This window comes from Phallusia mammillata, chromosome 7, assembly GCF_965637545.1.
Source record: "Phallusia mammillata chromosome 7, kaPhaMamm4.hap1.1, whole genome shotgun sequence".
Classification (NCBI taxonomy): domain Eukaryota; kingdom Metazoa; phylum Chordata; class Ascidiacea; order Phlebobranchia; family Ascidiidae; genus Phallusia; species Phallusia mammillata.
Genome location: NC_137258.1, coordinates 21,860,641 through 21,872,064, shown reverse-complemented (window position 1 = coordinate 21,872,064; position 11,424 = coordinate 21,860,641). Strand labels below are relative to the sequence as shown.

The window sequence follows — 11,424 nt, the reverse complement described above, 5'->3', positions numbered from 1 at the left end:
ACCTAAACTGTAAATGAGAATTCAAAAAGTCAAATTCAAAATTTGCGCATTTTGATGGGTTTATAGTAAAATCACCAGGAATTCAATAAACATTCAATTAAACGGATTTCAATGTACACCATATGTTTTCATTAAAATACAGAAAATTATTCTTTTGTTTCGCTGTTTTCAGATGATTTTGAGTTAGAATAAACAAAATAAACAAGTAATAAAAGTCCAGCACAACAGATTGTTAACATATAATCTGTGAACATCACTGTACGAAAGGTCTTTTCAGTTAAAAAGGATCGTACTTCATTTTTAGCTTCCTGTCCAGCTTTTATAGATTTGTATACAATTTTATCTGGAACATCTTCAATACGTTTGTACTTTCCAAGTCGTACAAGTATTCTCTTGTCAAGCCAATTCAGCTTTCTTGTTTTCAACTTGTTTTCTTTTTCAGCCTTTCTCTCCTCCCGCATTCTTTGCACAACGTTTACTGCTGGTTGTTCGATTGTTTCAGTAACAACTTCCCCAGCTTTAGTGTCCAATGACGGCTTAAATCGCTTTATGGTTAGTTCCTTGTCATTTAACTGTGATGATCTTCTTACGCTGTAAGTAATGAACTTTTTCACTGGCAGTCTTGCCCTCGCAGCCAACATTTTAGACGTTTTTCCAACTAGGTTCATCTGTGTTGATAAAAATAAGTTTCTGAAATAATTGCATAGTCTCAAATGCGCACATAAATAGGCTTTTAAGTTTCGCGGACTTATAAATGTTGCATGTGGATCTGTGCGATATACCAACCATTATTTAAACACATTAATAGTGACGTCATTATAATTGTGTGTGACGCAACTATGGCGTCACAATGGTGATGTTGTGCACACAATAAATGGCCTTCGAGAAATTGCGCACTTATGTAGCAACGAAGCGCAATGTAAAACTGTAAATTATAGCATATTTTGGAAAACAAGTTGCGAAAAAATGCACTCCCGAAATTAACCTTTCGACCAAAATGCTGTTTACGCATGAGCGCTTATTTTCTTTGCACACAAATATATTTTTAAATTTTGGGGAAGTTTATAAAGAACTTTTCTATTAGTTACTTATTCAAATTGCTTGTGTTTGTGCATTGTAGCAGTTTTAACCCAAATAAGAAATGTTAGAAAATGAAATACTTATTCATCAACCCGTATCATCTCAAAATCACAACGTCCACGAAATATGTGATAGCCTGATAGGTTACTGAAACGCATGCTGCAGTTTTTGCAAAACGTTAGCAAACTTGCCATTTTTTGAAACGACCCAGCCTAAAATCAAAAATACGGAAAAGCTTTAGGTGGGGGAATCTTGTGCATTTGTAGAAAATAAACTTAAAATAAAAGAAAAAAGGTTTATTCAAATATAAACAAAATTTTTAATGTTTAAAAAAGTTCATGGAATCTTTTAATCATTCTTCTGGAAATGCACATGCATTCTTTTCTAGCCTTTCTACTTAGGGTTTGATGGGTTCTTCTATACAACTATTTATATATGGTGTGTTTGTGGATGTAGATGTGTAATTTTGAACTGAATTTAATGGGAAAAGTAATCTGCTCACTGAATAAAACATTAACTTACAGTAAAAAAAAAACAGTGAAAGTTAACTTTGTCATAAGTTTATGTAATGGAAATATATATATACATATATATATGCTGTGTTGGCAGAATTTGAAATTTGTTATTGCTGTAATGTGTATACTGTAACCATTTATGTCAATGTACCAGAAAATATTTGCAGCTCTGACAGCCATTGCTGTAGCAGCCATAGCCATGGCTTGGCGCTCTCATGGTAAAACCAACCTTGAAATGATTAACAACCTGAGAAAAAATGGGATCATCAAATCTGATTTGGTGTACGAAGCGATGAAACTCACTGACAGAAAGCATTACATACCAACGACACCTTATAATGACAACCCACAAAGTATTGGCTACCAAGCCACCATTAGCGCACCACACATGCACGCTTATGCACTGGAAATCCTTCATGATCAGTTAACGAAAGGTGGGGATGTTACAGCTTTGGATGTTGGTTCCGGAAGTGGATACCTGACGGCTTGTTTTGCAAGAATGATGGGGAGCTCTGGTAAAGCATATGGAATTGAACACATCCCTGAATTAGTCAACAAATCCCTTGAAAATATTCGACATGATGAAGCAAACCTTCTTGATAGTGGCCGAATAGTTATTAATAAGGGCGATGGACGTTTGGGTTATGACCCAGATAAAAAACGATATGAGTTGTATGATGCTATTCATGTTGGGGCTGCGGCTGACCAAATCCCCAATGCTTTATTGGAGCAATTAAAAATTGGCGGACGTTTGATTTTACCGGTTGGTGCTGCGGGTACCACGCAAACCTTCCAACAGTGGGATAAGGGACCAGATGGAAAAGTTACTAAAAAAGATCTAATGAAAGTTGTGTACATTGCCTTGACAGACAAAAAGAAGCAATGGCCTGGATAACTAAATTTGCAATTTCGCTGCTTGGGCTAAACAGCTGCATGGTGGAATGGATTAGTTTTTTTTTTATTTTAAAGGGAATAATACTTGCTTTTTTGTTTGGTGGTAATTTTAAAATTAAAAAACAACTCCATAACATTACAAAACCCCCATCTGTATAATTTTGTTGCCAAAACACAGATGATTGTAAAACTAAACAAGTATACATAAATGATGTAAAACTAAATTATTTCTTGTTGATTTTTGCTGCTCCAAATTGTCGCATGAAAATGTATAAATTTGTGTCAAAATATTTAAAAATTTGTTTGATAATATAAATATATTTTGGTTTCTATAATATCTGTAGCATATTAAGATCTGTATTTACAAATAACCATGGATGACAACATGGAAAATTATACTGCAGAAGAACTGGAGGCCGCGATTGAGCAGGAAATGCAAATGAAGTATGAAAAGTGTTTATTTGGTGAATTTAAATGAAAAAAAAAATGAAAAAATTCAATTTTATAGAAAAATGATGGACCAGTCAATAGCAGACCTTAAAGAAACAATAAGTGAATTGGACCTCAAGCACAAGAAACTCAACACCGAGGGAAATGAATGGAAAACAAGGTTAGTTTTGTAATGTGTCAAGTGAGTCAAATGGTGAAAGTATAAAAACTATGTTTCTTTTGTTGTGTTAGAGGCAGATTTTGGTCATAGTGCGCAAAACTCACTCTCTTTTGAGCTCCCGCCACATAACGCTTCATAATACGGTGTAGCTGCAGTGCATTTTGTCATGATCTGCAAATTGTGCCAAACACTATAGTGTTTCAATGATGCAAAGCTATTTGTGGCTTGGTGATTGTTTGTAGTGCAATTATTTTGTCATGTGTTCTTTCACCAAGTGCAATAAAATCAATTCTTTCTTGGAAATAACCAACCAATATTTTACCAAAAAGTAACTTATTCCCTGACCCTAAAGGACACCTCATAAAAATAAGTCTTATGTTACACAACTTTTAACACCAGGTTCTTTGAATTTGATTCGCAATCACCAAGTTGGATATAGCTTTGCAATATATATGAATATAGATAAAAAATACACTAGGTGCAATTTTTTGATTCGGGTTGAATATGCTGCAGCTACACCACCATAGAACCTGCGTAAATCACTACAAGTTATTTCGTGCATCTTTAACTAATAGTGCCTTTTAGATATGAAACACAGCATGAGATGAACACTCAGCTAGAAAGACAAATGGAATCGCTCAAAGACAAAATTCAACTGCACAATGGTCCAAATAAAAAAGATAACCTTGCTGTCAAAAATCTTGAAGAAATGAGTGATGTATGTTTACGTTTTGGATTTGTTTTCTGGAAAAAATACATTTAAGTTGCAAATGGCGAAGTTGGCCTTTGTATTGATAAACGTTTTTGATTGACATGTAAAGAATGTGAGGCAAATTTGAAAATGCATAACATTACTTCTATTATAGACTGGTCTAAAAGGTTTGGCAAAACAACTAGAGAAAGAGAAGAACAGTCTGGAAGGTCAACTTCGCGACATGGAATGGAGACTTGATCAAGTATGTGTAAACAACATAGTGAAGTATTAATAAATTACGTTGTTTACTTGGTAATGCTCAATGGTATGTACCAAGAGCCTAGAAAAAAAAAATCATATTTGTCATGCTTGTGTAAAAATATCATTTCGGCTATTTTTCCACATGTGAAAAAATGTTTAGGAATCGAAAGCACTCCACAAGGCGACTGAAGGCAGAAAAAAGTATGTTACTGATTTAATGGATGCCTCGTATCATTTGGATACATATGAGAGACTTCAGGGAAAACAGCCTTCACAGAAAGTTACTCCTGGAAGGTACTGTGGTGCTATTTGTCTTTTAAGTGGTTTGACTTGTCTAGACTGACTGTGGGATTAAAACAGGGGTGTGCAACAGTTTTCGTCGGTGGGCCGTATAACCAATTCTGGACCTCAAGCGAGGGCCACATAACTTTTTTTTATGTGCACAATAAATTCAAACTTCTTCCAAATGAATCAATAAATTTATTTTCTGTAACATACAGAGTTTCAACGCAACACTGACTTCCGCAAAAAATTTTTTTTACTAGACAAAGGGCATTGTTACGTCACATTTGATGCAGTAGGCTACTTGCAGTAACTGCTGTATGATCCACAGGTGGGAAAACGCCGATTTAGCTTATATTTGTTACGTATAGTATAACAACTTAAGAGATTTACCAAAAACTAGTGGAACATTTTGCTCAATTCTCGGAAGAATTTCATTATTATCTCAATTAGTGTGTTGGAGAGGGCCACACTAAATAGCTTGGCGGGCTGGACTGTGGCCCGCGGGCCGTATGTTGCACGCCCCTGGATTAAAAGATGAAATCCAAGTGGGGTAGGCGCTTACAAATGTTTTGATTTCAACTCCACTCTTCAAAAAATCATTTTACTCAAATGAAAACAAAGCATTTATGCTGCTCTTTGCCCAATATAATGTTGTTGTTTAAATGGCCAAAAGTTCCAAAAAAATAGTAACACTCTTGACTTTATAGTATTAAAAAAACTGAAACTAACTCCTCCCTAAAAAGGGCAACTTCACAAATATGATTAAAACCAAGGTACAGCTGTAATATATTGTGCTAAACTTTAAATGATTTCCCAGAATTACGGCAAAAATTTGAAAGTCTTGTGCTTCTTATAAGGCTTGTATGATATTTAAGCTCTGGCTTGGTTAAGTTGTTTTAGTTGTGCTACGGAAAAAAAATCTATCATTAATTTATAGATTCGCACAAAGGAAACTCCCACATGCAAAACCTCTTGGAAACCCTGGAAAAAAATTTAAGACTCAACTTCCACCTGTGGAGCGCAAATAATTGTGTATTAATGCTGATTTTTACTGTACAAGTTCAATAGTGTTTATGGTGGTACTGTGATATAGTACACTGTGATATGGTCCGTTTCTAGTTTTAAATCAATTTATTTTTATGTGCTTTGTACAATACAATATTTTATTTTGTAGAAGACAATATAGTGTACATTTGTTAGGTGAAGAAAAGAAATAAGTAAAACAAGCCAATGGTAATGGGACTAGCAGCTGTCCAGACATTTTCAATGTGACCCTTTGATCATTGGGGACTTAAGTTTGGCAGAAGCTACTTTGCTGCTACTTCAGTGAGCGATGCCTTTTATGATGGTGCTCTTGAGCATACTTAATACTTTAGTAGCTAACAAAGGTTTCCTAGGTAACATACTTCCACATGTTTTTTTAATAACACACAACTTCTAAAAGGTATGTGAGATGAATAACAATACACTAGCCCAACAAAAGGAGTTTTACCAAATCAAGCTGATTTCCTAAGCATTTGCAAATCCAGTCTGTGATGGGATTTAAACCCACAACAGGAGCCTATCTGCAACTGTTGTTGCTCTACTAACTGAGCTACAAAGGCTGCTATTGAATCCCATGATTTAGTATGATACCTTTCATACTGTGATATACAAAAGAGTGTGTCGTTATTAAGGCTTTAAGAGCTTATTGCAGTAACAAATATATACTTGTTTTTATCCGTCTGGTTTTTTTCTGTCCAGCATGATTTGCAAGACACATTAGGTTTAGAAAGAGTTGTTCAAACCCATTCAAATCTACACCTATGGCAGATAGGTACCAGAAGTCGGTCCCTGTAAATTTTGACCCAGTGACTCATCCACAGGCCTATTGAATGTGAATTTTGTACAGTACTCATTGCTACATTGCAAGGTATTATAAATCATGGGCATTAGAACGGCTAAACTGTATAACACTTGTCTGTGAGAATGCACCAATACCCAAACAAGCACTGTTACATCAGCTAAAGTATTTGTAATCTGCATTTTTCCACAGCTCCTGCATTAATAACATCCCTAGGTTCAGCACTAAACCTAGTAAGAGCTGTGTTTAAATACAGTTAGAACAATCTTTTTTTGTCCATCCTTAAACAATGCCCGAAGCAGACATACAAATATTAAAAGCTTCTGTTTTGTAAAACGTATGCAGGAGCTTAAAAACTTGACAGTCAGAATAAGACAATGCATTGAAAGAAGACTTTTAATGATACCTAATTCAACACACATAAGTTAAAAAGTTTGGATTATCGAACAGGTCTCCAGTGGCGAAGAACTCCTGGATCCGAATATTTCATTGGAGCTGAAAAAGATTAAAAATACTAAAACACATGAAAAATGTTTTGGTCGCGGGAGAAGTGTTATTACTAACTGTAAGTGGGTTAAGAGTAGTGGTGGGATCAGCCGGTTCGCACCGGTCCTATGGAACCGTCTAACGAAGTTTTTTTAGATCAGCGAACCGGTTAGCATTACTGGTTACTGTCAATGGACTTTTTGTAACAGAACCGGCTGAAAAATGTGACTTTTGTGATAGAACCGGCTGACAAAAAATGTGAATCCCACCACTGGTTAGGAGGTACAAAAAGGCAAAAAAATATTTGGTACTTAATATTATCAGATCTTAAATTGTTGTTAGTAATCTTTTACGAAGAAGTGTAATTTTTTCCAATTTTTTTGTACCACATAACAAACCTTCTTTAGTAAAAATGTCTTTTCTGTTCAGAGCATAGTCTATGCAGTACTTGAATCTGCCAAAGTAATATTGTTCGTAGGTCCGTAATAAGTAATATCCCATCCATACCCCAAACACTCCTAATGCCAAACTGCGATGTGCACCTAAACAAAGGCAAAGTTTTGTGAATAGAGTTATTAGTAGAGCATGCTACTTTTACTCAATAAATAGTAACAAAAATTGCAACATTTTATTAAAATATACAAGTCCCTGTCAACTGTACGGTTTGGTTTAGTTTTTCATGCAAATATACACAATATATTCGACAAACGATAAGCTACACTTCCTTAAACTTGTAATGCAAAAAAAAAAAACTTGCAGTGGACTAGAATTGTGCATAGGACTTTTGTAAAGCCTGATTTAGTCTGTAAGTAAAAAAAAAACATTTTCACATAATAGTAACTTACTAGCAAGTGCTGGGCGATTAAGAAATCCGATATTCACCCCTGGATAAACAGCTGCCCCGGCAACTCCGCATAGCAATGAAGTGGAGTTGAGCGTAGATATTGGGTAGGAGCATTTTCTGTAGTCCTTCAGTGGTACAGAAAACAAATATAACTTATCAAGATTAGGGACATGTTTTTCACCAAACATTTTGTCCCTTTTCCAAAATCACCTAAACATACAACAAAAACAATCATCACATAATAAATCATGTGTCATTTGATCGTTGTACAAAAAAACATCATAGTATATGTCTTATACACTCCGCTTATAAAGGTAAAATAGTAAGTAATGGTAAACATAAAACATTGGAACAAAGCAAAATAACACAGTATTAGAGCCTGCACGGCATAGCACATTTGTTATGGTAAACAAAAACACAGTGTTTGTCATAGAGTTTATGTAAAATAACAGGGTGCGTGTTTGTGATGAAATTTGCGAGCAATGTGAAACATTTCCAACATATTGCTGGGGCTATGCCCATGCGAGGTAATAAAATGGGAGAGCGAATGTGGGGTCAAAGAAACCTTGTCCTCACATAGAAACCATTCATTATGCACTGGAGATAACCCTATTGCATTTGCGAGAATTCCGCTATGCACATCATCGATATAAAGCATAGGGACATACATGGCATATCTGTGTAGGTCTTTCAGAGCATCGAATGATAGCACATATCCAGAACCTGTGCAATAATCTGGGTAATACAGGCCTGGATACACTTTTCTGTTGACATAGTATTTGCTTGATGGGTTACGAATTGGAGCAGCCCCAATATGCGTGCATCCAACAAAGAGGTTATTTGGTGACTGGCACAAAAGATACTGCAACAGGTTATTGGTGTTTACATACACATCATCATCAGTGGTCATGACATATCTTGAATTGTTGCAATACTTTACCACCCACTTAAACTGAGAAATTAATTTAACAGTCAAATTATGAAAACTGTCCACAAATTTCAATTGAATAATGTCTTGGTGGACCTTGTTTTCCATTTGCAGCAGTTGACTGTCAAAAGAGTTCTCTAGTCCCATCATAAAAAGCACTTTAACTTTTCCAGGGCTGAAGTATTCGCTTGTTGCACTGCCCCACGACTTTCTGATTGCTGTTCTTTGCTCCAAATGACTGGGTAATGTCTTGACAAAGATAAGAAGAAAAATATCGTCGGACGAACATGTTTGAGGGTTGTTGATACTATAATTGAACTGCAATGAAGGATACATAAAAATGCGGCTGTCATTAGCAGAGTACACAGTGAAATCGGTAGGTATGTACAGTTTTCTGGCAATAAATCCGAATGCATCGTAAGGCAAACCAGGAACACACATAAGGCAACCAGTCCAGAAAAATACTGCAACAGTCAACAACCTAAAGTTGGCAACAAATTTTCGTTTACGAGCAAGCATATAGTAGTCCCTCATACTCCTTGCCATGGCAATCACAGTATGACTTAATTGTGCTTGAAAAACATGAGTCCAATCCAATTGAGGAATATAAAAAACAGTGTAACAGGGACGGTCATTACAAGCAGAAGAACATAGTACAACAGGTTTTCTCCATCTTGAATTTGATCAGGGAAATCCTGTGAAAGAAAATGATGATTGTTTACTGTTTCATCACTGTGATTTAAACCAGCAAAGTCATGTTTATGTGGTACCATCTAAAAATGTGAGCCCACTTAGCCAATGCTAAGCCTGTATGCGCTAATTATAAATTTTCTTTAAAAAAAATGCAAGCAAAAATAATACTATCATTTAGTCTTCTATAAGCAACATGTGTGCACAGCCGCAGATTTTGCACTGCCTTGGTGTGGTCTAAGTTGGCTTACCGGGCTCAGTCGGCTTGTAGTTTTAGATGGCACCTATATTCATACCTTCAATTTGTTTGGGTAACACTAAAAGCAGAAAAAAAACAAAAAAGCAGGAAATCAACACTAACAGCAGAAAAGAAAGGAAAAGCAAAAAAAATATGTGTTTTTCTTAAGAGGCAAACAATAATTGCAGAAAAACAGGAAAAGAGTACAATATCTTGTTAAATAAGATTTAGAAATACGAAAAGCAGAAAAAAGTGGAAATGTTTCTTTATTTGTTTTGTATGACGTTCTAACTCATAAAAACCATTGGAAAGTGCTCTAACAACATTTTACATTGATTGTGTTTGATGTAAAACGCTATTAGATCGCTTTTCAAATGTTTTTAATGAATTAGCATGGAATAAAATACATATAAAGAAACATTTCCTGTTTTCTGTATTTCTTATGAAACAAGAAATTTTACTCTTTTCCTGTTTTTCTGGAACTACTTTTTCCCTCTTAGAAAACACAATTTTTCTACTCTTTCTTTCTTTTCTGCTTTTAGTGTTGATTTTCTGCTTTTCCATTTTTCTGCTTTTAATGTTACCCAATTTGTTTTGCAAAATCGTAACAACCAGTCAATTAATTAATACATTACTACATAAATAAAGGCGATTGTCTTGCAGCTCAACTTTGAGTTTTGAACGTAATTATCATAGCTATTATTGTACTTAATCACATAAAGTATAATTAACTGCAACAGCTATAACAAGGAATAACAACTTACTAATTTTAAATGTTCAAATTTTAGGCGGATGCAGCATGCAACTGCTGCAACGCACACTCCAGTACATACAGCACAGTTAACACCCTTCATTAATGCTGAACATATGCATTCGTCATCGCCGTGTAAATCTTCTGAAATTGGATCAAAAATTGGAAAAACATGTAACAAACAGATGGATATTGACAACATAATATATATAAAACGGTCGTTAATCCAACGGTAGATACTTTAACACCAAAAACTAGCGGCACTGGAGTCCGGTTCACTTTAGGTCAAATGTTTGAAAATGCTTGTTTTTAACGTTATTTATGATTTTAAACCTTCACCTGACCCTAATAGCCCTAACCGCCGGCATTTCTACAAGTCTGCAAAAAAAAGAAAAAAAAAGATAAAAATTAAACGGGATTTGAAACCAAAAATTATGCACATGAGGCATTGTTTTTTCCACTACACTACAGCAACAGTTGCATTCTAGTGGTTTAAACAACACTTATAAACTATCATATACTATTTGTCATTTGACCTAAAGTGAAACGGACTCCAGTGCCGCTAGTTTTTGGTGTTAAAGTATCTACCTAATCCAACTTGGAATCCTTGAAAATACGTACAAAAACGTCACATTTAAACGCACTACAAAAAATCTTACAAATCAATGCGGATTGAAATCAATTTTTGTCAGTTTTGGTAGTAAACACTTTCGTACAGATCTGCAGCGTTTGCGACAGATTTTGTGAAAATTCTACAATAGTTGTCAACGAAAATAGCTCATTTTTGACTCGCTAGCTCAAAGCTTGCGAGGAAGTTAAAATGTGTAGCAACCATAGTCCAACTGTTTTGACACATTATGTTCGAAATTTCCTGCCGCAGTTAATTAGGATGCAGATTCGACTTTGTGATCTGCTGTTAGCGAGCTTTTGCCGTATGTTTTGTCCAGTGGTGAGATTTAATTTTTTTGTCAGTCGGTTTTATGATAAAACTTTTATCACAACGTTCATATCTTTCATCCGGTTTTGCTACAAAAAGACCATTGACATAACCAGTAATGCTAACCGGTACGCTGATCTCATAAAATTTCGTGAGACGGTTCTACAGAACCGGTGCAAACGAATCCCGGTAGAACCACTGATGTAAGAACACACAATAGCCAGGTTAATTCCTGCAAATTGCTGACTCAGCAATTATTGACCCCGTAAAAGCAAAGAACTCTATAACTTTATAGGGTTCTTTGGTGAAAGCCTATAACCGTTGCGTCACCTATCGGAAATTCCCAAACCTGGCTACTGTGAGTTTTT

At 35.4% G+C, this 11,424-nt stretch overlaps 5 protein-coding genes across 5 annotated transcripts; 2 read left to right on the top strand and 3 right to left on the bottom strand.

Moving 5' to 3' along the window:
- Window positions 1-7: 7 nt before the first annotated feature.
- LOC145237736 (uncharacterized) lies at window positions 8-773 on the bottom strand. Its single transcript, XM_080100708.1, has one exon. It carries the CDS (start codon window positions 666-668, stop codon window positions 147-149), a length of 522 nt encoding a protein of 173 aa, XP_079956834.1. The 5' UTR covers window positions 669-773; the 3' UTR covers window positions 8-146.
- Window positions 774-1,663: 890 nt separating this feature from the next.
- Window positions 1,664-2,833, top strand: LOC145237732 (protein-L-isoaspartate(D-aspartate) O-methyltransferase-like). Its single transcript, XM_080100705.1, has one exon. The coding sequence runs from the start codon at window positions 1,735-1,737 to the stop codon at window positions 2,488-2,490; it is 756 nt and encodes a 251-aa protein (XP_079956831.1). The 5' UTR covers window positions 1,664-1,734; the 3' UTR covers window positions 2,491-2,833.
- Window positions 2,834-2,855: 22 nt separating this feature from the next.
- LOC145237735 (coiled-coil domain-containing protein 169-like) lies at window positions 2,856-5,534 on the top strand. Its single transcript, XM_080100707.1, has 6 exons — window positions 2,856-2,933; window positions 2,998-3,099; window positions 3,685-3,817; window positions 3,966-4,055; window positions 4,215-4,348; window positions 5,277-5,534. Exons 1-6 carry the CDS (start codon window positions 2,863-2,865, stop codon window positions 5,365-5,367), a joined length of 621 nt encoding a protein of 206 aa, XP_079956833.1. The 5' UTR covers window positions 2,856-2,862; the 3' UTR covers window positions 5,368-5,534.
- Window positions 5,535-6,564: 1,030 nt separating this feature from the next.
- Window positions 6,565-7,754, bottom strand: LOC145237737 (uncharacterized). Its single transcript, XM_080100709.1, has 3 exons — window positions 7,514-7,754; window positions 7,067-7,210; window positions 6,565-6,677 (listed from the first exon to the last, which is right to left on the bottom strand). Exons 1-3 carry the CDS (start codon window positions 7,698-7,700, stop codon window positions 6,622-6,624), a joined length of 387 nt encoding a protein of 128 aa, XP_079956835.1. The 5' UTR covers window positions 7,701-7,754; the 3' UTR covers window positions 6,565-6,621.
- Window positions 7,723-10,535, bottom strand: LOC145237731 (lactosylceramide 1,3-N-acetyl-beta-D-glucosaminyltransferase-like). The gene is made up of 2 exons (XM_080100704.1): window positions 10,133-10,535; window positions 7,723-9,135 (listed from the first exon to the last, which is right to left on the bottom strand). Exon 2 carries the CDS (start codon window positions 8,984-8,986, stop codon window positions 7,949-7,951), a length of 1,038 nt encoding a protein of 345 aa, XP_079956830.1. The 5' UTR covers window positions 8,987-9,135; window positions 10,133-10,535; the 3' UTR covers window positions 7,723-7,948.
- Between the last annotated feature and the right edge of the window lie 889 nt (window positions 10,536-11,424).